Source organism: Lepidochelys kempii, unplaced genomic scaffold (genome assembly GCF_965140265.1).
Source record: "Lepidochelys kempii isolate rLepKem1 unplaced genomic scaffold, rLepKem1.hap2 scaffold_201, whole genome shotgun sequence".
NCBI lineage: Eukaryota > Metazoa > Chordata > Testudines > Cheloniidae > Lepidochelys > Lepidochelys kempii.
Window position 1 is genome coordinate 97,057 of NW_027333617.1, and position 25,218 is coordinate 122,274.

At 61.4% G+C, this 25,218-nt stretch overlaps 5 protein-coding genes across 13 annotated transcripts; 2 read left to right on the top strand and 3 right to left on the bottom strand.

The window, feature by feature from the left end:
- Positions 1 to 98: 98 nt before the first annotated feature.
- Positions 99 to 7,944, bottom strand: HOMEZ (homeobox and leucine zipper encoding). 9 transcript variants are annotated; one of them, XM_073326972.1, is made up of 4 exons: positions 6,753 to 6,768; positions 4,986 to 5,832; positions 2,538 to 2,599; positions 99 to 2,368 (listed from the first exon to the last, which is right to left on the bottom strand). In XM_073326972.1, the coding sequence occupies exons 2-4, from the start codon at positions 5,126 to 5,128 to the stop codon at positions 1,056 to 1,058; spliced, it is 1,518 nt and encodes a 505-aa protein (XP_073183073.1). In that variant the 5' UTR covers positions 5,129 to 5,832; positions 6,753 to 6,768; the 3' UTR covers positions 99 to 1,055. The 9 variants fall into 9 exon arrangements, with proteins under 9 accessions (XP_073183073.1, XP_073183075.1, XP_073183079.1 ...); XM_073326974.1 differs by lacking the exon at positions 4,986 to 5,832 and having other exon boundaries at positions 6,753 to 7,944; XM_073326978.1 differs by lacking the exons at positions 4,986 to 5,832; positions 6,753 to 6,768 and adding an exon at positions 7,027 to 7,943 and having other exon boundaries at positions 2,538 to 3,006.
- Positions 7,945 to 7,985: 41 nt separating this feature from the next.
- On the bottom strand, positions 7,986 to 9,205 carry PPP1R3E (protein phosphatase 1 regulatory subunit 3E; the record flags this gene model as incomplete). The annotated part of the gene is given in 4 exon segments (XM_073326949.1): positions 7,986 to 8,440; positions 8,442 to 8,528; positions 8,743 to 9,007; positions 9,009 to 9,205. Coding segments are annotated over 4 exon segments (921 nt in total), but the record flags the coding sequence as incomplete, so codon positions are not given.
- Positions 9,206 to 9,336: 131 nt separating this feature from the next.
- Positions 9,337 to 12,637, top strand: LOC140904550 (uncharacterized). Its single transcript, XM_073326950.1, has 2 exons — positions 9,337 to 11,077; positions 12,244 to 12,637. Exon 1 carries the CDS (start codon positions 9,337 to 9,339, stop codon positions 10,489 to 10,491), a length of 1,155 nt encoding a protein of 384 aa, XP_073183051.1. The 3' UTR covers positions 10,492 to 11,077; positions 12,244 to 12,637.
- A 235-nt stretch (positions 12,638 to 12,872) lies between these two features.
- Positions 12,873 to 15,624, top strand: PABPN1 (poly(A) binding protein nuclear 1). The gene is made up of 7 exons (XM_073326985.1): positions 12,873 to 13,020; positions 13,481 to 13,595; positions 14,194 to 14,261; positions 14,341 to 14,447; positions 14,593 to 14,680; positions 14,954 to 15,105; positions 15,532 to 15,624. Exons 2-7 carry the CDS (start codon positions 13,514 to 13,516, stop codon positions 15,569 to 15,571), a joined length of 537 nt encoding a protein of 178 aa, XP_073183086.1. The 5' UTR covers positions 12,873 to 13,020; positions 13,481 to 13,513; the 3' UTR covers positions 15,572 to 15,624.
- Positions 15,625 to 17,918: 2,294 nt separating this feature from the next.
- Positions 17,919 to 22,099, bottom strand: EFS (embryonal Fyn-associated substrate). Its single transcript, XM_073326952.1, is given in 18 exon segments — positions 17,919 to 19,321; positions 19,323 to 19,367; positions 19,649 to 19,664; positions 19,666 to 19,712; positions 19,714 to 19,752; positions 20,401 to 20,577; positions 20,579 to 20,664; positions 20,667 to 20,790; positions 20,792 to 20,824; positions 20,826 to 20,861; positions 20,863 to 20,973; positions 21,077 to 21,163; positions 21,165 to 21,176; positions 21,368 to 21,391; positions 21,394 to 21,465; positions 21,467 to 21,643; positions 21,645 to 21,671; positions 22,094 to 22,099. Coding segments are annotated over 18 exon segments (1,488 nt in total). The 3' UTR covers positions 17,919 to 18,952.
- Between the last annotated feature and the right edge of the window lie 3,119 nt (positions 22,100 to 25,218).

Genomic DNA, 25,218 nt, shown 5'->3' on the forward strand with positions numbered 1-25,218 from the left:
TGAGAACGTAAGTGAATGAATGAACCAAAGCCCTGCTCCCCGTGCCCTCCATCCAGACCCTCCCCCCCGCCAATCAGACACAGGCCACAGGCGTGGGGTTCAACTTCAAACCTCGTTTAACTCCCATCGGCAGGGCGTTATAAATTAACAACTCCAGAAAGGACCGACAGCCGCCAGGGAAAGTCAGTCCCGCGCCCGCTCTCCGCTGCCCAGTTTTCTGTGCCCTCGCTCCTGCCCAGTTTGTAAAACCAAACCCAGGGAGCCCCCGACAGACCAGCTCCCACCCCCACCCAGCTCCCTCCACACAAGTGTCTCTGGGGGACAGGGCCGTAACATGATCTAGAAGGGGGGGAGGGATGAACCAGGGCAGACTCTAGAAACAGAGGCGCCTGAAGGAGGGGGGAGAGGTGGGGGAAGTCTGGAGAAGGGAGCATACCTGAATCCAGACAACTGGTCGGAAGGTACTGGGTTCTAGAGCACAAACCAGTAACCAGACAACATAGATTCTAGAGTTGGGGACTAGGAGTGAAATGGTACCTGGGTTCTAGAGCACAGTAGAGGAAACCGGACACTTGGGTTCTAGGTCAAGAGCTCCAGGTTCTAGGGTCTGTGGCAGAGCTTGGGGGTGGCCCTCTGTTCTAGAAGAGGAAGAGGACCAGGGTGTGATTGGGATTCTAGAACACGGGCGGGGGAACGGGGCTCTAGATGCTAGAACAGGGAGGAACCAGTACTTTGTTCTAGATCACCAAGATGAGGGGGGAGGAACCCAGATCTGGAACCTGAGGCACGGAGAGCAAATTACAACAGTGAGCTATGAAGCAGAACTGCATGACACCAAGTTCCAGAACAGAAAGGGAAAAGAACCTGGGACCCGGGTTCTAGAGCTGGGGAGAGGCAGGGGGGAACGTGGGGCCCAGGACTGGAGAGGGAGGGGGAACTAGATGCAAGACCCAGATCTGAGTTCTAGAGCAGAGGGAAGAACTAGACAGAGCAGGGCCCCAGTGCACGGGTCGGTTCCCCCGAACCTCCGCCCTCCCGGGAGTCTCTGAAACTCCTCATTCCTGGGCGCCCAGATCCTCTTCCTCTGGCTCGTCCTCCTCCTCCTCCCCGTCGTCCTGCACCATGAGCCCGGCCTCCTCGTCCTCATCCTCGGGCTCCTCGCCTAGGCACACCACCACTTCGGCCGGCTCGGGCGAGCGGGAATAGAACCAGTTCAGCACCTGCTGGGCCCCCATGCCCGACTCGCGGCACAGGGCTGGCAGGTCGTCCTGGCGCAGCTGCTGCCGGGCGGCCCAGTACCGCTCCAGCGGGCCCGTGTCCGTGCGGGGCCCGGGCTCCAGGGCAGCGGCGGGGGGCACGGTGTTATCCCAGAACCACCGCAGGTGCCCGTGCTTGAGGGCGTAGCGGGTGTCCCCGAACCACTGGATGATCTCTGCCCGCGGCAGGCCGGTGATCCGCTCCAGCCACTGGTAATCCTCCCGTCGTGCCCACTGGCACCGCAGGAAGAATGACTTCAGCACCGCTAGCTGCTCCTTGCTCTTCCGCCGGCTCTTGCGCTGCCGCTGGGCCTCCAGGGTGCCGTGGGGGTGGCCGGGCCGGGCCCACACCTCGGGCCCATTGGCGGCAGCTCCAGAGGAGGGCGGCGCGACGTCAGCCACCCCCAGCCGGCAGGGCTTGCTGAGGTCCCAGGCGGTGTCCAGGTGGCTGGCGCTGGCTGGAGGATCTGCCCAGGCCCGGCACGGAGGGGGCGGCGTGGGGAAAAGGCTGGGGGGTGGTGTCAGCATTTCTTTGGCTTTGGGTTGGGGGGCCGCAGAAGCTCTCCCCGGCTCTGGGGGCCCCTGGGCTGCAGCCGAACAGCTCCCCGGGGATTCCTGGGGCTTGGCTTTGTGGTGAGCGGCTGCAGGGGCCTCCCTGCCGCCTGGGGCCTTGCCAGTTTGCGTCAGGGGGTTGCTGGGGGCCAGCAGGGCCCCGAAGGCCGGGCGGTCCTGGCGGCAGGCCAGCCGCGCCCGCGTCTCCTCGATCTCCTCAGCACTCCAGCTGATGCCGCAGCGCAGCCGCTGGGCCATGAACCAGGCCTTGACCTTCTCCAACTGCAGGCCATGGCGCAGGCAAAGCAGCGCCAGGTCAGCCAGGCTGGGGTAGGGGAAGTAGCTGAAGGCCTGGCGCAGCGGCTGGTGGCCGTCCAGCTCGCTGGTCTGGGACGCCTGGGTCCACACCAGCTGCAGGTCCTCCGAGATGGGCGGCAGGCAGATGAGGGCCGCTGGCGAGCCGGGGCGGCCTGGCGACTCCTTGTTGGGGGGCATGGCTGGCCCTGCCACCGGGGGGTCCTTGGCCTGGGGCTCCGGGGCCAGCTGGCCCACGGGGACAGCTGTGGGGAGAGAGAGTGTGAGACACAATGAGCAGGAGACACCAAGGAGGGCGGTGTGGGGTGCCCCAGAGCTCTATGGGAAGCCAGGCAATCTCCTCCCCCCAGGGGGTGGTTTGGGGGTGATTGCTGCCCCCCCGCCCAGACAGCAATGGGGAGCGAAGGCTCTTACCTGCCGTAAGGGGGTCTGAACCCCAAATTGTCAGCCCCACGTCCCCCCAGGGAGCCTGAGACCTGAGAAGAGAGACACATGCCGGTGAAAGGGATGGGGATAGAACCCAGGAGTTCTGACTCCCAGCTCCCTCCCTTCCCTAAGTTACTAGACCCTGCTACCCTTGCAGAGCTGGGGATAGAACCCAGGAGTCCTGGCAGCCACCCCCCACCAGGCAGGAAACACAAAGCACAGTTCTTGCCTCAAAGAACTCAGAAACATTCAAATAATGAAATGAAATACATACCCAGGAATTCATTTCCATCATATTTCAGGGGACTCAAGGACCAGCTCCTACCTTCTTTAGCTAATTAGGGCCAATTACATCTTCGGGTCAGTCGTTAGCTAGGGACATAGCTGATCGGTCCTTAAAATAAGTTTTCTGGGGCAGCAATCGTGCTTGTGTGTCTGTGACAAGGCTGCCGAGATGCTAGGACAAGACACACAATAATTACTAATAATGCAATTTGTTTTAATGCGTAATTACTGGCTAAGAAATAAGCGAACCCCGATTGCATTACTTGGTGATTAGCTTCAAGAAAGGATTGCTCAGTGATGAACTGACTGGTTAACAATTAAAGAAACAGTCAAACTGTTATAAAAATAATTAGCTCGTGGAAAGGATTGCTTGATTATTGACTGGCTAATTAAATAATTGACCAATAATTACTAATTAGTCACTAATACCACAAAATATTTGACCGGTAATTTGGAAACTGGAGGGTCGTGCATTTCTTCGCTTATGGAAGCCGGGCGCCGGGCGTTATCCAAGCCCACGCTGGTTGCTTCTCCGTCTTTCTGTAATGCTGCGGCCGACCCACTCCGACGCTGCCAGGGAGGCTCTAGGCAGCAGGGACTGTAACCACCCTACCGAGAACTGGCATGGCTGCTGGCACTTCGAAGTAGGCTAACGAGCCCCGAGCTCGGCTGGCCCCTTGAGTTCAGTGCAAATGGCTTACTGCGTGTGCTGCTTCTGAGAGCCCCCAGCTCCGACCGCTCCTAGAAATCGCTCCCAACGCCCCTGGTCTTCGCTGCACCCTAGAGCCGTGCGATCAAGTTGAGATGGATCCGCATTGGTAACCTCTTCCTGATCACATCTGGCTGCTTGCCGTCGTAAGCGACTAATGGGCCAGGTTCCCATGGAAGGGCCATTTAAGCAACAATCCATCAGCACCTTCGGCCGAAGTGTCCACGGCGCAGCCAGCTTCGTCTTCCAGATGTTGCTCATGGTGGAGCTTCGTTTCCGTGATGCAGGCAAATGCATGATGCTCTTGCTCTTCCAGGAGATGCCGCTAGCTTTGTAGCATCGTTTCCATTGTGTGGGCAACAACCTGGCGCCAGGGGTCCCCCTGCAGCTGCCACTGGCATTGAAGAGGCATCTCCATGGTGCGAGCTTGCTGCTGGCGCGCTCTCTGCGCTACCAACTGACTGGCGCATTTGACCAGTGTCTCCAAGGCACAGGTAGTGACATGGCAACAACGGTCCCCCTGCAGCCACTGTTGGAGAGCCATCTCCATGGCATGAACTAGCCTCTGGCGCTCTCCCTGTGACACCAGGTGCTGGCTTCCACCACCTGGGTAATGGCACGCAGCGCATCCTCGGTCTGCAGACACTGTTGACACCACGTGGTTTGACGTTTTGCTTTGGTTGCTGCTGGTTGCTTGTTGGTCCTGGGCAGGATAGACAGTGAACTATAAAATTCAAAATCAGATCTTATCACTCCTACATAAGGGCTTCCTCAGCTCAGCCAATGCCCAGAGGATGGAGCACTGGAGAACCCCATTTTTTAGAAGAACATTGTCCATTCTTCCACCTTCTCCGATGGTGTCTACGTACCAATACCCAGTGCCGAAGGGCTTTCTAATCTAGCGGAAAAAAGCAGAATCCAAACCAACAGCTGAACGCGGCAGGCAGCCAAATTCCGATTGGAAAGACAGCCCCAATTCCGGAAAAAAACCATTGGCCCAAACAGCCAAGGGAAGTGGCATCTCCATATCTTGAGCTCTTCAAATCCAGACTGGAAAATACGCTTTAGTCCAATGCATGTTATTAAGGCTAACTAGAGGGACAATGGGTAAATTGAACAGCTTGTGATCCAAACTGGATGATCTAGTGTGTCAACTGGCTGTCACCTCTACGAAGCCTCATTAGTTCGGTTCCATCCCACAGTCTTTGAGGTTTATCAACCAATCCTTATTGTGGATGAGCGGAAGAGCAACGCAGCCAGAGGAACTAGGACCGTGAATGTATGTAAGGTACAACCCAGTGGTACTGGAGCACACAAACTATCAACCTTTAGAGCTCTAAGTAGAGGAGCCATTGCTGGTTTTCTAATTTTTAGCAATCCTAACGATCATAAACCACTTTCCCTAAAACCGTTGGCTCGCTCTGGGGTCTCAGACTTTGTACCCGATGTCGGCCGAGCAGGTTGTCAGTGTGAAGGCATTTGTTGTGTCTCCGGATTTCACTCCAACAGATGGGGTTCTCTCCACCAATGCCTGCCATATTTCCGGACGTTTTGGACTCGGTTGGATGCAGCATTCAAAGGTCATCGTGTTACAGACAAACAGAGAAATGTCACTGATTGGAGGGGTGGGCCTCACTATGCTTGGCACACTAGACCCCACTTCTCTCCCAGAGGCAAGGCTAGAACCCAGGAGTCCTGGCTCCCAGCTCTGCTACTCTAACCACTAGACCCCCACTCCTCTCCCAGGGCCAGTGATAGAACCCAGGAGTCCTGGCTCCTAACCTGCAGCAGACGTACAGCAACAGTTCTTGTTCCCCAAAGAACAGAGCTCATTAAAGTAAACCAATCAATCTAATTAAAGTAACTAAGCACTGATCCTGTCAATATGATTGAAATGTAACAATGGCCCAGACCCTACATTAACAAGATCACTGGGGCCAATCGGGTCTTTCCCTTGCTCACCAAGCTGGACCGAGAACTCACCAGTCCTGAAATTTAGCCCCTATTCGTTACCACTCCACTATTAATTGACGGGCCCCTCGTTACGGAAATAACGGATGAGTGATTAGCAATTACCAGGTCATGGGCCAAACAATGCCCAACAAACCTGAAGAACGAGGAATTAGATTCAATCCGGGGGTGACCAGACATCCCTGCAGGGCCTTGGTCTTATAGGTGCCCCGCCTCCACCTCCAGAAAAGAGCATCCTGATTTGTCACCCAAGATCCAGCAAGTCCCTGGTGGTTATCCGCCAAGCAGCCTCCTCAGCAGTGACCAATTAGTAGGGAACTGCCCAGAAATTCCACCATGTGGGAATTGTGTAAAATAAGCGAATACAGCTTCCTAATATGCTAAAGACCCAACCCCAGACCCTCCCCAACTCCAACCCTACCGTTTCCCCACCTCCCAGCCACCCACAACCCCAGCTCCTCCCCCACAGACCCCCCCAACTCCAACCCTACCGTTTCCCCACCTCCCAGCCACCCACAACCCCAACTCCTCCCCCACAGACCCCCACTCTCCAGCTGTTCCCCAGAGGCCCCCAAACCCCAGATACCTCCCCAAACCCCCAACTTCTCCCCAGTCCCTCCCCCAGAGGCTCCCCATTGACCCCAGCTCCTCCAAACCCCAGCTTCTCCCCAGTTCCCCAAGAGACCCCCACACCAGCTTCTCCCCAAGATACCCCAGCTCCCCCAACCCCACAGAGACTCCCCATCCCCTCCCCCAGCCATCCCCAGCGACCTCCCCACAGACAGTTTCCTCACCAATTCCCAGCTCCCTCCGACCCCCTTCTAGCCCCCTACGCTTTCCGAGACCCCCAGCCCCACCTAGTTCTATCCCTGCTGTGAGAGGGGCGGGGTCTGGTGGGTTACGGCGGGGAGGGGCTGGAAGCCAGGACACCTGGGTTCTCTCTCTGACTCTGAGAGGGCAGGGCGGGGGGTCCAGTGGGTTGGGGTGGGGGGCTGGGAGCCAGGACGCCTGGGTTTTCTCCCTGGCTCTGAGAGGGCAGGGTCCAGTGGGTTAGAGCGGGTGGGGGGAACTAGGAGCCAGGACTCCTGGGTTCTCTGCGACACCGACCCTTGTCTCAGTCTCTCCTCCTGGTATCCCCCGACCCCCAGGGACCCCCCACAATCCCCCTCTTTCTCTCCGGGGTTCCCCCCAAGCCTCCCCTCTTCCCCCAAGAGCCCCCAGCCCCTCCCCCCACTCACACGTTCCCTCCTCCTCCGATTTTAGTTTCCTCCCAAGTTTTGGGACTTTGCTCCACTTGCATCCTGGGTAATGGAGACTCAGGGGGCGGGGCTTCCCCTGCACTGGCCCTTTAAGGGCGCCCAGGACACCTGGGTTCTCTCCTGGGAGGGGAAGGAGCTGGGAGCCCGGACGCCTGGGTTCTCTCCCGGGAGGGGGCAAGGAGCCCGGACACAAAAGCGGGGACGGGTTGACCCAGGCCAGCGCCGATGGGGGGGGAAGGGCGGCCGAACTCACCCTCCCTGCGGTGCTGCCAGGGCTGGGCCGGCACCATCCCGATCCCTGCCCGGCGCGGCTCGGCCTGGCCTGGGCCCCTCCGGGCGGGGATTGGAGGCCGCGGCCCGGGGGGCGGGACCGGACCGGCCATTGGCTGCCACAGAGCCCAGCCCGGAAACCCGGCCACCAGCCGGACGCCTGGGTTCCCTCCCTGTTGCGGGGCCTGGGAGCCAGGACTCCTGGGTTCTCTCAGACACAGACGCTCCTCTGGGCCGGAAGAGAAACCGGCTGCTGCCCTGGGGAAACCGGCCCACGATGGAGCCGGGGGGCCCCCGGGGCTGCAGGTCGGGCGTGAGGGGCACCGGCAGGGCTGGGGCGGCAGGTTGGGAGTCAGAGGCCAGAGGCAGGGCTGGGGGAGCAGGGGGCTGGTCCGAGGGGGGGTTGGGTGCCAAGATGTGGGCAGCCCTGGTGTCCGGACAAATGTGCCATGGAGAACGTGGCACCTTCCCTCCCCCCTCTGGGCTGCGGTCGTGGGGGAAACCTGCCACAACAGCCAGCCTGGTACATCCCCCCTGGATCACCCCAGGGGCCCAACCAGCGTGATACGGACCCCATCCCGGATTGTCGGGTGGCTTGACTGGTCCTGGCTTGCAGCAGGTTGAGTGCAGCACTGTCCACCAGCAGGGAGTTCCACCAGTTAATGACCTCCCAATGTCCTTGCCCCCCACCACCCCTGATACAGCCAGACCCTCCCCTCGAGCTGGGGGCAGGTTCAGATGGGATTTAGTGTCCCCTATAAGGCAATGGCTCCCCCAACGTCTGGGTGGGGGTGCAGGTCCCAGAGGGCAGGGGCAGTGCCTGATGTGGGGGGCGTCTTTGTTTTGAGTTCCGCCCCCATCCTAGCCCCACCCTCCGCTGGACACCCCATCCTAGAAGTCCTGTCTCCCCCCTCCACCCATCAGGCCCCTCCCCACGCTCCCTGTATCTCACCCCCTATTTCTGCCCCCCCATCCCATGGCTTTGGGGTCCCGCGTTTCAGTCCCCGCAGAGGATGTGGGGCTCCCTACAGGAAGTGGATCCAGCCCCCGTCTCCGTCCTGCAGGGGACTGGGGGGCCCCTCGGCCCGCCCCCCGCCCCGCAGGATGTAGTTCTGTCCCGCATTGTTGTCCCACAGCTCCTGGCCCCCCACGTGGCAGCGCAGGGCGAACTCCAGGGTGCCCCCAGGGGGCAGGGGCAGGCGGAAGGCAAAGCGGTCGGAGGGGGGGCCAGCGGAGGGGCCGGCGTAGGCAGCGGGGGCCTCCCTATAGCTGGCCCAGCCGTCCCAGCTGTAGCGGACGCTGACCCGCTTCTCGTAGGCCAGGTTGAGAACCCGCAGGGTCCCCGCCACCCCCATCGCCCCGGCCCGCACCCCCTCCAGACACACGCCCTGCGCCCCCCAGCCGCGCCCCGAAGTCCGGCAGCCCCAGCGGGTCCCAGAAACATGGTGCCAGCGGCAGGCGCCCCTCCAGGGGGTCCTGGGGGTCCTGGAGAAAACGGGCGGTGGGGGTGGGGATGGAGAGAAAGAAAGAAAATTAATGTCACGCTGTTCCCCACCCTGGACCCCGGTGCCCCCTGCTGGGGGGACAGGAGCTAGGCACATGCCCCCCAGCTCTCATCCCCTTCCCTGCCCCCACCCTGCCTGCCCCTGCCCTCCCCAGCCCTTAGCTCTCCCCTACCTCCAATCGCGCACCCCATTACCTGGAAGGGGCGCAGGGGGGCAAAGTGGCGCAGGGCATCGTGCCGGAGCTGGGTGTGGACGTGCTCAGGGACCTGGGGCAGCTCGGCCGGCCAGTAGTGCCTCACGCTGGCCAGCTCCAGACCCAGGGCATCGGCGAAGCGCACCCGCTTGCGGGAGCCGGGGCTGCAGCTGCGGGATCCCCCACCGGGGCCCCCAGCCGGGGCGGAGCGGGCCCTGCGGCGCCGGCGCCCCCCCCCGCCTCCCATGCGGCTCTGCGTCCGCGCGGCGGGCCCCCCGGGCCCGCCCCTCGGCCTCGGAGTCGGAGTCGTCGCCCAGGCTGGGCCGGACTGTGCGGTAGTACGCCCGCTCGTACAGCCCCGCGATGTAGCTCAGGTTGCGCGGGATGTCGCTGGGGGGCGGGGGGAGCGCGTGCCATGGGGCCTGGGGTGGAGGCCAGCTCGCTGCCCCGGGCGCCGGCTCCTTCTACTGCTGCCCCCGGGCGCCGGCTCCTTCTACCGCTGCCCCCGGGCGCCGGCTCCTTCTACCGCTGCCCCCGGGCGCCGGCTCCTTCTACCGCTGCCCCGGGCGCCGGCTCCTTCTACCGCTGCCCCCGGATGCTGTGTTCTTCTATTGCGCCCCCTGGGCGCCGGCTCCTTCTATCGCTGCCCCCGGGCGCCGGCTCCTTCTATCGCTGCCCCTGGGCGCCGGCTCCTTCTATCGCTCCCCACGGGCGCTGGGTTCTTCTATCGCTCCCCCCGGGCGCCGGCTCCTTCTATCGCTCCCCCCGGGCGCCGGCTCCTTCTATCGCTCCCCCCGGGCGCGGCTCCTTCTATCGCTCCCCCGGGCGCCGGCTCCTTCTATCGCTCCCCCCGGGCGCCGGCTCCTTCTATCGCTCCCCCCGGGCGCCGGCTCCTTCTATCGCTCCCCCCGGGCGCTGGGTTCTTCTATTGCTCCCCCCGGGCGCTGGCTCGTTCTATCGCTGCCCCCGGGCGCCGGCTCGTTCTATCGCTGCCCCCGGGCGCCGGCTCGTTCTATCGCTCTGTCCAGCCCCTGTGTTGGTCTATTGGTCTGTCAAGGTGCTGGCTTGTTCTATCGCTCTGTCTGGGAACCAGCTCATTCTGTTGCTCCATCCAGGAGCTGTACCTGTCTGTCGCTCCGTCCAGGCCTCATTCTGTCCCTCCGTCCAGGCCCTGTGTCCTTCTGTCACCCGTCCAGGCCTCCTCCTATCGCTCTTTCTGGGCCCTGGCTCGCTCTATCGCTTTATCTGGGTTTTGAGTCCTCCTAGCTCTCTGTCCATTCTACTGCTTCAACAAAGTGCTCCCTTTTTCTATCACTCCATCTGGGCTGCGTCTCATTCTATCGCTCCATTACGGCACCAGCTCAGTCTACCACTTCATCGCTGCCTTCCACATTGTTCTCTTCTAGAGAGTCCAAGTCTGTTTCTCTGTCTGGACCCGACTTGTTCTGTTGCTCTGTCGCTATCTTCACATTCTTCCCTTCCCGAAATTCTCCTTCTCGGCGTGTCTTGTTCTATTGCTCTGGCAGGGCGCTGGCTTATTCTACTCCTTCCTCGCTGCCTTCCACGTTCCTCCCTTCCAGAGTTTCCGAGACTACGTCTCCGTCTGGACTCTGCCTCCTTCTATCTCTCTGTTGTTGCTTTCTTGTTCCTTTTTTCTGGAGAGTCCCAATTTATCACTGGCAGCCAGGCGCTGGTTTGTTCTCTCTCTCCGTCACTCGTCTTCCAGGTTCTTCCCTTCCTGAGAGTCTGAGTGTCTCTCTCTGTCCAGGCTCTGATTCGTTCTGTCGCTTCTGCGCTGTCTCCTCTCTCCTCCTATCCTGCCGTAACTCTGCCTGCCACTTTCCTTTCCTCCAGACTCTCTCGTTCTCTCGCTCCGGCCGGGCTCTGTCTGGCTTGGTCACTGCCTCCTTTGATGTCTCCGCTGGTTCATTCTGTCTCCTTGCGATCCATCTTTCTATTGCTCTGGCTAGGAGCTGTCTCGTTCTGTCGCTCCGAGGGGGCTTCACCCTGGCTCTCTCTCTGTCTCTTTCACCTTCTTTCCTCCCGCAGACGCCCCTCCTCCCTCCCACTCTCTCCTTCTTTCAATATCCCTCCATCCCTCCTGGTCCAGGTGCACACAAAATCTGACTTGGCAATTACTGTAATGCTCAGAAACGGCACATCCCCTCCAAGCACTCTCCCCTCCTTCCAATGTTCAGGGCTCCCCCTTCCCCCCCGCCCCTGGCCAGGAGGTGGGGGTGGGGTAGTTGCTCCTTCCAGACCATACGGAGTTAACCTGGCAGGAACCCAGGCGTCCGGGAGTCTAGGCCCAGCTGGGGACACCATGTACCTGAGAGGTGAAGGGTCTAAAATGTTCCAATCTGGGATCAATAATTCATGAGACAAGATGCAGCTAATGGATGCTGGGAAGCCAGCCAGGGAATGGGTGTGGGGGGGACTGAGGGGAGGCAGAGCTGGCGGGGGGCAGGGCTGGGCCAGGAGGGGGCTGCGGGTCGGGAGTGAGGGGCTCGGGGGGGGGGGGGGGGCTGCGGGTCGGGAGTGAGGGGCACCGGGGGGTGGGTGGGGGCGGGGCCAGGAGGGGGCTCGGGGGGTGGGGGCGGGGCCAGGAGGGGGCTGCGGGTCGGGAGTGAGGGGCACCAGGGGGTGGGTGGGGGCGGGGCCAGGAGGGGGCTGCGGGTCGGGAGTGAGGGGCACCGGGAGGTGGGTGGGGGCGGGGCCAGGAGGGGGCTCGGGGGGTGGGGGCGGGGCCAGGAGGGGGCTGCGGGTCGGGAGTGAGGGGCACCAGGGGGTGGATGGGGGCGGGGCCAGGAGGGGGCTGCGGGTCGGGAGTGAGGGGCACCGGGGGGTGGGGGGGCGGGGCCAGGAGGGGGCTGCGGGTCGGGAGTGAGGGGCACCAGGGGGTGGGTGGGGTCGGGGCCAGGAGGGGGCTCGGGGGTTGGGGGCGGGGCGGGGGGCGCTGCGGGTCGGGAGTGAGGGGCACCGGGGGATGGGTGGGGGCGGGGCGGGGCCAGGAGGGGGCTCGGGCGGTGGGGGCGGGGCGGGGCCGGGGGCGCTGCGGGTGGGGAGTGAGGGTCACCGGGGGGTGGGTGGGGGCGGGGCGGGGCCAGGAGGGGGCTCGGGGGGTGGGGGCGGGGCCGGGGGGGCGCTGCGGGACGGGAGTGAGGGGCACCGGGGTGGGGGTGGGGCCAGGAGGGGGCTCGGGGGGTGGGGGCGGGGCGGGGCCAGGAGGGGGCTGCGGGGCGGGAGCGAGGGGCTCGGGGGCGGGGCGGGAGCAGGGGCCATCACGGAGCCTGAAGAAGCCCCGCGGCCCCGGCAGCCCCAGCCCGGTGGGGGGTGCGTGGGGCGGGGACTGATTCAGGCCCGGGGCGGCCATGTTGGTTCAGCGACCTGGGGGGCGGGGGCCCAGGGGCTCAAGTTGGGGTCAAAAGGTCCGACGTGGGCGGGGCTTGCTCAGGGCGGCGGAGCCCCCCGCCAATGAGGCTGGGCCGGTTTATCCCCTCAGGGCCGCAGCCACGGGGAGGGACGTGACGAATCATGATGCTCAGCCGGTCAAGAGCGTACGCCCCGCCACTGGCCCCCGGCAGCCAATCGGAAGGCAGCGATCTCTTGACTGGCGGGACTCTTCCCCAATAGGATTCGAGCGATAGCGGACACTGGGCCAATCAGAGGTTTGGGCACGGCCCTTCCGGCGGACGGCCAATCACACGGGAGAGCTCCGTAGACGAGCGGGCGCCTTCGCCAATGGAATAGAGCGATGGTGGGCCGTCGGCCAATCAGACGCGCCCTCCAGGCCCTTCCGCCGAGCCAGCCAATGGCGTGGGGGTGAGGGGGCGGGCCCATCTCGGGCAGCCAATGAGGAGCGGCGCGCGGCGCAGCGGCCGGCCCAGCGCGGGGCAGAGTCGCAGCCGCCATGGCCTCGTCGGCGCGGGGCAGCGGGGGCGCGCGCGGGGCGGGGGAGGGGCCGGAGGCGGGCGGGGGCCCCCCCGCGCAGTACGGGAACGGGCTGGGCGGGGGGCCGGAACTGGGGGCGGGGCCCCGCGCGCGGCGGGCGGGGGGTGCGGAGGAGGAAGAGGAGGAGGAGGGGGAGCTGCTGCTGGACGGGGGGGGCCGGGCCGGGGGCGGCGCACGGGGGGGGCCCCCGCATCCGCCCCCCCCCTCCGCCTCCGCCCCCCGGGTCGGGCCTGGGGGGGGCCCCGGTGCCCACCGCCCCCCCGAGGAGCTGGAGGAGGAGGCCGGGCTGGGAGAGGGGGACCCCGGAGACCCCGCCATCGAGGACCCGGTGAGCGGGGCGGGGGAACGGGGGTTAGGGGCACGAGGAGGGGGGACGGGATCTGGGGCACGAGGAGGGGGGCACGAGGAGGGGGGACGGGATCTGGGGCACGAGGAGGGGGGGAGGGATCTGGGGCCCGTGGGGGGAGGGGCACGAGGAGGGGGGGAGGGATCTGGGGCCCGTGGGGGGGAGGGGCCCGAGGGGGGGGCTGCCCATGAGGGGGCAGATCTGGTCTTGGGTGGGGCTAGTTTTCAGGGGACTAAACAGGAGAGGGGGCTGTAGGGAGGGGGGTGCTGATTTGGGGCGCTGGGCTCTTTGCTGGGGGTCCTGGGTAGGATGGAGATTTGTTGGGGGCCAGGGCAGAGCTATGGGGGGAGTTGGTGGGGGAGGGTGACATGGGGGTGGCAGATGTCAACGGGGGAGTGAGGGCGGTGACTCAGGCCCCCAATCTTCCCCCCCTGCGCCCCAGGAGCTGGAGGCCATCAAAGCCCGTGTGCGGGAGATGGAGGAGGAGGCGGAGAAGCTGAAGGAGTTGCAGAACGAGGTGGAGAAGCAGATGAACATGAGCCCCCCGCCTGGCAACGGTGAGACCTCCTCGCACCCCCTGTCTGGCCCCCCATGAACCTCAGGCCCCCTGTACGTGGCGAAGTTAGGGGGCATCTGTGAACTGCACTGCCCTGAACCATCCGTGCAATATCGCCCTTGGACCATGTGGATGGTGGTGATTTCCAGACTCTAGGGGAGTCTCACTGTTCTGAATTGTATTCGTGTAGGACCTATGTAAACTGTAACCTCCCTGCCCCCCACATTCAAACTCAGACCCCCTTGGCGATTGTAAAGCCTAGAGACACATGCAAATTATGCCCCTCTGAATTTTGTTTGTGTAGTACCTACATAAATGTTCCCATCTGGTTTGCATAGGACCTATGTAAACACCGACCTCACTCATGCTGTTCTGAACCGTTTAGGTCCTACATAAACGCTACCCCTTGGGTTGTTTGTGTAGGGCCTGTATAAACATCTTTGTTTATACATCTGTCCATACTAGTTATGCCAGATGCTGGTATAAATCCAATGCAGAAAGGGGGGTCTTCCCCTCTCTGTTCTGGGAAAGGGGGTGTGCCCTGGAAGAGATTTGGGGTACAGCCCCCCCTTACTAAGCCCCCTGTTCTCTCTTCACAGCTGGACCAGTCATAATGTCCCTAGAGGAAAAGATGGAGGCAGACGCTCGATCCATATACGTGGGTAATGTAAGTGGGGGAGCCATGGAGGGGCTGGGGGGATTCAAGGGACACTGTTTCTCAGCCCATTGCCCCTGCTCTTTTTCAGGTGGATTATGGGGCGACGGCTGAAGAGTTGGAGGCTCATTTCCATGGCTGCGGGTCTGTCAACCGCGTCACCATCCTGTGTGATAAATACAGTGGGCACCCCAAAGGGTGAGTGAGATTCTGGGGGGCTCGTGGAGCGGCAGGAGGAGGAGTGTGGATCATAAGGGAGAGGCTGGAGGAGAAGCTGCGGCCCTGTGGGCTGGTTTTTATGGGGGCTATGTTTTTGAGGTGTCTAATGTGGGATCCCCCCCAGGTTTGCCTACATCGAGTTCTCCGACAAGGAGTCTGTGCGCACCTCCATGGCGCTAGATGAATCCCTGTTCAGGGGGCGACAGATCAAGGTGAGCCCCACACCCTAAAACCCAGACCCCCGAATCCCGAGATTGGGCCCCTATCCTGCCCTGATCTCTAGGCTCTCTCCTGGCTTACAGGAGCTTCACCCATCACCCTGAACCCCAAGGTTCTGTCCCTGAACCCCAGCCCCACCTTCCCTTCTATAGCCTGGGTCTGAACCCCATTTCTCTCCCCTGCCCCCAAGTTCCTCATTGAGCCTTGCTGCACCCCGCTTCCCTCCCCCTGCTTGGGCCTCTCTGACCCCCCCTCTTCCCCCACAGGTGATCCCCAAGCGGACCAACCGGCCCGGCATCAGCACCACAGACCGGGGCTTTCCCCGGGCCCGGTACCGAGGGCGCGGTTCTGGCTACACCAGCTCCCGGGCCCGGTTCTACAGTGGATTCAGCAGCCGAGCCCGCGGACGCTCATACAGGTCTGGGGGGCCAGGCTGCTGCGGGCAGGATGCCTGGGTTCTCTCCTGGTTCTGGGAGGGCTGTGGGGTCTAGTGGTCAGAGCAGCAGGGGCTGGGGAACCAGGACTCTTGGGTTCTATCCCCAGCTCTGGGTGGGGAGTGAGGGCTAGTGGTTAGAGCAGGGGCAAGGGGGAGGGCTGGGAGCCAGGACTCCTGGATTTTCTGCCCAGCTTGGGAGTGTGGGGGGCTAGTGATTAGAGTAGTGGGGGCTAGCAGCCAGGACTCCTGGGTGGAGTGGAGGGTGTGTGTGTGTGTGTTGGGGGGGAGTGTAATGGTTAGAGCAGGAGGAGCTGGGAGCCAGGACTGCTGGGTTCTTCGGTTGTATTTCTCTTCTCCTCTCTCTTCCCCCTGGTTTATTAACTCGTTCCCTTCTTCTCTCCTCTGCAGGGGCCGGGCGAGAGCAACCTCATGGTATTCCCCTTACTAAAAAAGTGTTTTTTGGGAAAGAAAAAGAGAAAAAAAAAAAAAAAAAGAGAAGAATGTGACAGTGTTGCAGCAGCCCCGTGGGGCGCGGCGGGGGGCGGGGGCTGGCTCGCTGAGCACAGGGCACTCCTCCTCTCTGTCCTTCTTCGCTCCCCCTTTTCCCGCCATCCCTCCGAGGGCGGCCCGCTTCCTTCCCGCTTTCTGCGCCCGGCCCCTCACTTCTCCGCCTTGGGCAGGCGGCGCTTCACTCCTCCCTTCCCCCGTCTCGTCCCCGTCCCGCCCCCCGGCGGGTGGGCCCTGGCCCTGGCGCTGCCCCCTGCCCGGCTCTCTCCTCTCCTTCGCTGCCCCTGTCCCCTTCCCTCCGTCCGGGCTGGGGCTGTTACCTGCCGTATTTCAGTGTCTTTATCTTTGCAGGTGGCTTTAGCCTGAAGGAATTGTCGAGCCGCACGGAGCTCTTGCGACCAGATTAACTATTTCGGGGGAGGGGGGCGGAGCAGGGATTGGGGGGGCCTTTCCCCTCCCCCCTTTATTTTAATTTCCAGGCTGGGGGGCGGGGGGGGCAAGGGCAGGGGGGAGAAAAAAACTTAAAAAAAAATGTTTTGAGGGTGGAAAAAAAATAAAAGATGTTTTTGGAAGAAAGAAAAGGGGGTTAAGGGTGATTTGTGAGGGGACAGGACATCTGGGTTCTCTTGTGGTGGGGGTGGGGAACCAGGACTCCTGGGTTGTTAAGGGGTGCATCTTAGCCCGGGGCAAGGGGTCCCTGGATAACCAGCCCCCCCTGCGGGGGAGGGGACCTGAGCTGCTGGCTTGCTCTGCTGTCCCTTGGTGGGAGTGGGGTTTGGAGGGTCCTAAATCTAGGCTCTTGAGTCCAGTCTGTTGAGTGTCTTCTCTTGATCACGTGACTTGGGTTGGAGGGGGTGTTTGGGGAGCGGGTGTCATATGACCAGGGTCATGGGGGGCAGGTGCTGTGGAAAGGGCCCTTGACAGTGGCGAGGGGGTGGTCTCTCAGTTGGGGGTTTGTTGGGGGTGGGGTTCTCTGGGGTCTCTGCTGATGGGAGTGGTAGCGGCCTGTGAAAGGTGCCATAGAAGAGGGAGGGTCCCAGCATGGTTGGGGGCCTCTGGAGGTTCTGGGGAGACTGGGGGGGGTGTCCTGATAAAGATGGGGAATCCCTGGGAGCATTTGGGGTCAAAGGAGGTTAGGGGGTACCCCAGAGAATGATGGGGTCTAGCAAGGTTGGGGGAGGCGCCCTGAGGCCATAGCAGGCCCCAGCAAAGGTTAGGGAGTTGTAGAGGGATGGGGGCATCCCCCTGGGGTGTCTCAGCTGTTGAGGTGGGGGCAGACAGCAGGGACAAGGGGCCTGCTGCCCCCTTCTACCATTAGACCTCATCACCCTCCCAGGGAGCCCAGATGTTTTGGCCCCCTTCCTCTGATGTCAGGGGAGATGAGGTGGGAGCCAGGCTGGTGAGGGGGGGCAGTGCAGAGGTGGTGGGAGTGGGTGTCTGGGATTTGAACCCAGGTCCCTGCCATCCTCAGTAGGAGGCTGTTATCCCACTGCCCACCACTGGAGGGTGCCCCTTGCCAGCTGGCCTGTCAGCCTGGCCCCATGTGTGGTGCTGGCATGGTGCCCGTGTGTGCTTGCATGTCTGGGCATGGGGTGGGGCATGTGCCAAGCATGGAGTTGATGTGTTGCTGGTGTGTGTGCTGGGCACTTGGCAATGTCGTTGGCATGTTCCTCACATGTCACGGGCCTGCTGGCGTGTTGTTGCCTGGCACAGGCCTGCCATAAGTCCAGGTGTGGCACTGGCGTGGAGTTCACATGGTCACCTGGCGAGGCGTGTTCCTGGGCCTGGCCCGCCCACACCCCTGGATGGGCCTAGCAGTGTGCGCTTGTTTGTGAGTCCTGGGGTGGTGGTGCCTCCCTGAGCAGGCTGAGAACCCAGGAGTCCTGGGTCCCCTCCGCCTCCCAACCACGAGCCCCCACTCCCGTCCCAGAAGTGGGAAAGAACCCAAGTGTCCTGGTTCCCAGCCTCTCCTGCTCTAACCACTAGACCTCACTCCCCTCCCCCGTGGCTCCCAGACGCCCCCCTGCTCTAACCACTGGAGCCCACAGCCTGGCCTCTAACTCCCCTCCTGTTTACAGACTCTGTTCCCGCCCCGCCCAGCATAGCCCCTTCCCAACTAATCCCCCCAACAGCCCCTCCGTCCCCTCCCTACCTTTCTTAGGGAATAGAATATGGGGGGAGGGGGTTGCTGGTTTTGATCTGGCCCCGGAGGGGCAGGCTGACTGCTGGGGGGGAGGGGAGGCATGCGTGCACAGCCTTCCCCCCACCCAAGGAACAGAGACAATTGGCTTTTTTCATTGATTTATTATTTACAAACATAGAAAAAATCTTTCCTGAGAGAACAGGTCACTCCATGGGCTCCCTGGAGAGGGGCTGCGGGTTGGGAGTGAGGGGCACCGGCAGGGCTGTGAAGTGGGGGTACAGGGCCTGGGGAGTCGTCAGCGGACGGGGACCATCCCCTTTGCTGAGCTTTACCCAGACTCCTCTGCTTCCTGTCGCCTTGGCCAGTCTCCTGTAATCCTCTGCTTGGCATTGGCCATTCTCCCATGATCCTCTGCTCCCTGCTGGTGTTGGCTGACCCCCCTCGCTGCTGTCCCGTCTCCGGGTTGGGGGGTGTTCCTCTTGTGCTGCCCAACTGTGCCCAACTTGTGCTGCCCAATGTCTTTGGCATTGCTCTGACCCCCCCAAGCAACTCTGGGGTCCCTGGGGCTGTGGGGGTGAGGTCCATCCCCCTCCATGAGTCCAGACCTGAACCATCAATGATAGGAAGATTCCCCTCTATGAAGTGGGTCAGGGCTTTGCAGGGTGAGAGTTAGACTGGGGCAGAGGTCACAGGGCAAGGCTCAAGGGGCTTTTTGGTTGGGGGGCCAGGCCAGGAGGGGGTGCCCTTGGGTGGAATCAAGAGTGAAGGTAACGGGGCACCCAGGTCAAAGAGGGGCGGAGGGCAAAGGGGAAGGTCAGTTGTGGAAGGCTAAAGGTCAAAGGGCAAGGGTCACAGTGTCATGGCTTAGGGGAAACAAGCCAGGGGTCAGAGGTTGCAGTAGGCCATTGGATCTGGGAGGGCCTTGGGCTAGGGTCAGAGGTCACAATTGGTTTGGGTAGGGCTTTTGGGGTCAGAGGTCACATGGGGATAATTTGCTAGGAGGCTTTGGGACTATGTCAGAGGTCAGGTAGAGGCACAGAGGATCCTGGGGAGGGGGGTCAGAGGTCATACAGGGCTAATGGGCAGGGGGTCAGAGGTCATGGGTTTCATTGGCACAGAGGACCCTGGGGAGGGGGTCAGAGGTCACCCAAGGATCGTTGGGGTCAGAGGTCCCGGGGGTCAGGAGGGCGCCAGGGTGCTGAGCAGGCTGGTGAAGCCCTGGGCCCGCCGGGAGAGCTCAGCCAGGCGCTCCCGGAGCAGGCGGGCAGCGGGGGGTGAGGGGTAGCTCAGTGCCGCCCCCTTGACTGACAGCACGGCCCCCTTGAGGGCCTGGCACAGGGCGCCGGCAGCTGCCCCCACCCGGGCCCGCAGGGGGGCTGAGGCCGCCTGACGCGCCAGCGTGTCGCCCACGAAGACCAGCTTGTGCGCCGTGACGAGCACAAAGCGCCCGTGGGGCACGAAGACGCCCGGCGGCTGGTTGGCCCTGGCGCTGGCCAGCAGGGCCTCCGTGGCCGCCAGGAGGGTGGCACAGTGTGTCCGGCACTGGCCCCGCGTAGAACTGCAACAGCTGGGCGTCCTCAGGGCTGGGGGGCACCTGGGGGGCAGGGGAGGGAGGGTGTCAGTGCTAGAAGGGGTCATTCCTGCCCCAGGCTGGGGAGAAGGGGGCGGGAAGGACCCAGGAGTCCGGGAGGGACCCCCTGTTCCAGGAGATGAGACCAAGGAATCCAGGGAATCTTGACGCCCCCCATTCACCCCACCCACCATCCAGGAAGGACTCCACCCTTCTGAAAATGGGACCCAGGCACCCGGGACAGCTTGATCCCCATCCACCACCAGGGAAAGGGACCCAAGCATCCGGGAAGGGACCACTCCTACCTCCTCCTCCAGCAAAAATGGGGGTCTCTGGTTGGAGTCTGGGGCCGCTCACCTCCTCTGGGGGGGTCACGGTCTGTAGCCGGGGGCTGTAGCCTGTCTGTCCCCTGGAGGAGGTAGAGGTCAGATTTGGGGTCAGGGTCGATGCTGGGGTCAGAGGTCAGTGATTGTGGGACAGGGTTGACATGAGGGGTCAGGGAATGCAGTGTCCGATTGGCGTTTGGGGCAGGCTCTGAGGTTGAGGTCAGAGGTGAGGGACCCTGGAGCTTTGTTGGCTTTGGGGTCAAGGTCAGAGGTCAGTGACCTGGAGTCAGAGGTTGGGGGCTGGGGTCAGAGGTCAGGGTGGCATTAGGGTAAGAGGTTATTGGACAGAAAGCTGGGATGAAGCAGAGGTCACAGGTCAGGGATTGGGTAGCTAGGCGCAGGCTGGCATTGGGGCCAGTGATCAGGTAGCCAGGATTGGGTTGGAATCAGGACCAGGGTCAGAGGTCAGGGATCGGATAGCTGGGATCGGGTTGGTGTTAGGGGTCAGAGGTCAGGGAGTGGGTAGCCAGGCTTGGGTTAGTGTTAGGGGTCAGAGGTCAGGGCTCAGGTAGCCGGGCTCGGGTTGGCGTCAGGGGCTCGGGTAGTCGGGCTCGGGTTGGCATTAGGGCTCAGAGGTCAGGGCTCAGGTAGCCGGGCTCGGGTTGGCGTTAGGGCTCAGAGGTCAGGGCTCAGGTAGCCGGGCTTGGGGGGCGGGGGCACCCCCGGCTCACCTTGAGGTGGACGTAGTCGTATTCCTCTGCCAGCCGGATCCCCTCGTAGTCGCTGTGCCCATCCCCCGCCCCCTCATCCAGCCCCCCAGCCAGTCCCCCAAGCCGGGGCGGGGGCGGAGGCAGGGGACGGTCCTGGATGCTGCCCTTCCGGGGGGCACCAGGCGAGGGCAGAGCCGGGCAGGGGGCGGCGCGAGAGGCTCTCGGCTGAGGGCAGCCGGGGGCGCCCGCCCACGCCCCCCGTCTCACCCAGGCTCAGCCCCCCAGGGCCGCCTCTGGCGGGGGAGGCCCTGGCAGGTCGTACTCCCCCCCCAGCAGCTCCTCAGGTGACTCATAGAGGTTGAGCAGGGCGGACGCCCGGCGCAGGTTGGATGGGGTGGCGTAGATGGGGGCCCGGCTCTTCCTCCCATCCCTCCTCCTCCTCCTCCCTCCTCCTGGCCCAGGGGGGGCACGGCTGGCGGGGGGCACGTTGTAGGGGTCGGTGTCCGGCGCTGCCTGCTTGGGGAAGGGCGTGGGGGTGTCATAAGTATCAGACAGGGCAGCGTCCCGCGGGAGGAGCAGGGGACGTCGTAAGACCTGGGGGTTCGGGGGGGGAAAAGAAAGTGAATCAAGGCTCAGACACTGGTCCCCCCCCATCTCCCCGCCCCCTTCCCCTCCCCCCACCAGCCCCCATTCTCACCTCACTGGGGTCCCTGTCTCTCCGGGTGGCACGGGGCACCTTGTAGATATCATCACAGGTGGTCGGGCACGGCCAGGCGGGTGGGGGGCACCACGTACACCTGGGGGGGCCAGAGAGGGGTCAGGGTCCAGACACCTGGGTTCTCAGGCTGAGCTGTGGGTGATGGGGATGGGGAGTGGTACGGGGGATCCCCAGGGGTGATTGTGTTGGAGGACCTCTAAAGCCTGGGTTCCTTGGCTGGATGGGGGAAGGGAGGCGGTGGTGGGAGATCCCGGACCCCTGGGTTCTCACCTCCTGCTGTTCCTTCCTTCTGCCCTGCCCTGCTCCTCCCTCTGGCCCCGGGGTGGGTTGTAGAGGGTGGATGGTGCGCTCTCCTTGTGGGGCGCCGGGGGAGAGGTCGGGGGGCCCCGGCTCGGGCAGGATGCGGACGCGGTTGGCCGGGACGATGCCCTGCTGCCCATGCAGCGAGCAGAGGTGCCAGCCGGCCAGGCCAGGCACCTTGGGCTGCAGCACCAGCATCAGGTCCCCCCGGCGGAAGGAGAGCTCCTCTGGGCACTCAGCCACATTGGTCGAACAGCGCTCGGGCCAGCTGGGCCTGGGGGCAGAGGGAGCAGTGAACCCTCAGGGACCGCTGGGAGAGAGACCGGGGGACCCCCAGGGACAGCCGGGAGAGAAGCCGGAGACCTCCAGGGACGGCTGGGAGAGAGGCCGGGGACCCCCAGGGAGCCGGGAGAGAGGGCCAGGGACCCCCCAGGGCTGGCTAGGAGAGAGACCGGGGACCTCGAGGCCTGCCGGAAGAGAGTTTGGGACCCCCAGGGCTGGCTGGGCCTGTGTGCAGAGGGACCAGTACTCCCCAGTGCTGCTTGGTGGCAGACCAGTATCCCCCAGTACAGGGCTCATTTCCCACAGTCGGTGTGGCAGAGACAACCCCCCACCCCCTGCAAATTCCCAGCCAACCCATTCCAGGTCAGGGGTGAAAATGGGAAGGCTGTAACCCCCAAGCTTCAATCTACTTACAGACATGGTGCTTCCAGGGAGGGGTCTTGTGTTGGAAGAGACAGATGGGAAAAGGAAGGAAGGAAGGAAGGTGGGTGATAGGAGAAAGCAAAGGGAGTGAACTTGGGAAAGGGTGTGAATGATGAAGAAAAGAGTGTGAAATGAAAGAAAGACAATCACAGCTTTCCTCTAAACTGTAAATTAAGGCCTAGATTATACGTTGGAGTTTATAGATTTGTTTAGTTCTTTCTGCTGTGGAATGGGGGGGCATATGGGGATGGAGAGAGAGAGAAAGAAAGAGATAGAGAGAGAATCACAATTTTCTTGTAAACTTTTGTCAAAGTATCATTTCAAAGTGTCCCAGTTCCTTATAGGTCCCTCAGTCCTTTCTTCCATGAGTTTTGGAGGGCCAAACAAACAAGCCCAATACTTTGAGCCTAAGTAGTTTCCAGCCAACTCAGCAAATCCGTTGGGTTTCCCCTCGGATCCAAACACGACTCTTTTCAAAAAGTCCAGACGTGGAAGAGCAAAATCCCAGTCATTTTCCAGAGGATCGAGGAGTCTTTTCTGCTCTGCAAACAGCTTCTTTGGTCAGCAAAATACATCCAGCGAGCACAGACACATGCAGAGAGGCCTGGCTGCTTTCATGGTGCGTGGAGGGAGGCACGCAAGGAGGTTCAACAAGTTAGGACAAAATCCTATTTTGCAAGAACAGGACTGAGTTGCAACCAGAAAGCAAAGGGCAGGCATTTCCAGAGGGGTCCTCCCCAAAGCTCAGAGTATCCAAGATTGGGGTTTTGCAGACCTGGGCAATCCAGGAAAGCTTGCAAACCTTTGCGTAATCTTGCCAGCGAAAAATCCAGACAATTTTTTGCAAAATAATCTTGCAACTGTGTAGAAATCTTGCGACCTTTCCCCCAAATTTAGACCATTTTCCTGAGCCAAAGGGAGCCAGAAATGTGGCACCATTCCAAACTCCAGAATTCTCGCAAGCATCAACACTCCTGCTTTTGCAAACGTTCCCAAATCAAGACGATTTTTGGAAAGCTCAAAATTTCCGCCCTTTTTTGCAAGTTTGGATAACCAGAAATGCCATGAAATATCCCTCAAAATATACTGGTTTTGCAAATCCAGATTTTTTTTAACAAGTTCAAATCTCCAGAAAAATCACAGACTCCCTACAAATCTAGACAAGTCTTTTTCCCCACAATGAAAGAAAAAAATAATCTAACTCTCAAAAAACTCCAGAACCCTCACCAAAATCGCGTCCTTAAATCCTGAATCTCCTTCCACAGAAGAAGTGGTGCATATTCACAAATCCAGAAATGTTGCAAACTTTCTACGCAAAGCTAGCAAAAAAAATCATTATCTTGGGGTGGAAATTGCTGAGAAATTCTGCTAATTAATGTATCAAAAATTCCAGAAATTAGGCAAATGCAGAAATCCAGAATGTTTTTAATCCACAGGGAAAACTGTGGCAACTTTAAAGTGCGGGAAAACAATCCCTCTCTCACACACAGAGTTAATTTTTTTTGCAACTTCCAAGAAAATTGAAATAATTCCCCCACTACCTCAAAATTCAAACCCCGTCATTTGCTTCGGCATCTCCTCCAACCCCAGATTTTGCACCATGCCACGAATGATGCCGGCGCCGAGCCAGCCAGATGGCAAACGCACCGGAACCAAAAGAGCACAACGTCAAACGCCAATTGGCAAAGGTCAAAATCCAGAAAAAATATAGTGTGCCCCAAAATAGCCCCCTTCCAGACTAGGGTTGTTTTTTTTTTTGCAGAAACAGATAGAGAGATAGATAGAGGGGGTGGATGGGGATAGATAGATAGATAGTGTGCAAGGGGTTTGAGGATGAGATAGATAAGGTCTTTTGCTGAATGTGTAGAAGAAAGAAGAAAGAAAGAAAGAGAAGAAAGAAAGAAAGAAAGAAAGAAAGAAAGAAAAGAAAGAAAAGAAAGAAAGAAAGCCAAACTCCTCCCTTTGAGTTCCCAAGAAATCTCTGAGCTCAGCAGCCAGCGGGCTCTCTTGGAGTTTGCTTCTTCCCCAACCCCATAATCAGGGGCTTTGCCCAGCAGCTGAAGCCAAACCCGGGCTCTGGGCTGGGCGCCCGCTGGCCCCCTGGGCTGTACTTTGCCTGGGAGGGGCTGCAGCTGGCTCTGAGCTGGGGGAGGGAGGGAAGGGGGGGAAGGAGGGAGAGAAAAACAAGGAATGGAGAGAAGAAAAGGGGAAGGGGGAATGAAGCAGGGAGGAAGGAGGGAGAGAAGAAAAGGGGAAGGGGGAATGAAGCAGGGAGGAAGGAGGAAAGAAGAAAAGGGGAAGGGGGAATGAAGCAGGGAGGAAGGAGGGAGAGAAGAAAAGGGGAAGGGGGAATGAAGCAGGGAGGAAGGAGGGAGAGAAGAAAAGGGGAAGGGGGAATGAAGCAGGGAGGAAGGAGGGAGAGAAGAAAAGGGAAAGGGGGGAATGAAGCAGGGAGGAAGGAGGGAGAGAAGAAAAGGGGAAGGGGGAATGAAGCAGGGAGGAAGGAGGGGAGAGAAGAAAAGGGGAAGGGGGAATGAAGCAGGGAGGGAGGATAAAAGAAGAGAACGAAACAAAGAGGAAAACAAACGCCCCAGCGAGAGGCTCAGCGGCTCTTCCGGTCGTTGCCTCCTTCCCCCTCCAGAGCCCGGGGCGCGGCTCCCTCACTCGCTTGTTCCCCCGAAACTTTCCCTCCCCCGGTTCATCCTCCTTCCGCCGCGGCCGGGCAGCCCGTCCCCGTCCCGCTCGTTCTCCCGCAGCTCTCCGCTCGCTCGCTCGGCCACGGGCTGCTGCCCCAGGCGGGGGATCGGCCCCTTCCCTCCTCCCCGCCTCCTTGCTTCCCTTCTTCCCCTCCCTCCCTCCCCCTTCCTTCCTTCCCTCCTCCCCCCCTCCTTGCTTCCCTTCTTCCCTCCCTCCCTCCCCCTTCCTTCCTTCCCTCCTCCCCCCTCCTTGCTTCCCTTCTTCCCTCCCTCCCTCCCCCTTCCTTCCTTCCCTCCTCCCTCCCCTCCTTGCTTCCCTCCTCCCCCCTCCTTGCTTCCCTTCTTCCCTCCCTCCTCCTTCCTTCCTTCCCTCCTCCCCCCCTCCTTGCTTCCCTTCTTCCCTCCCTCCCTCCCCCTTCC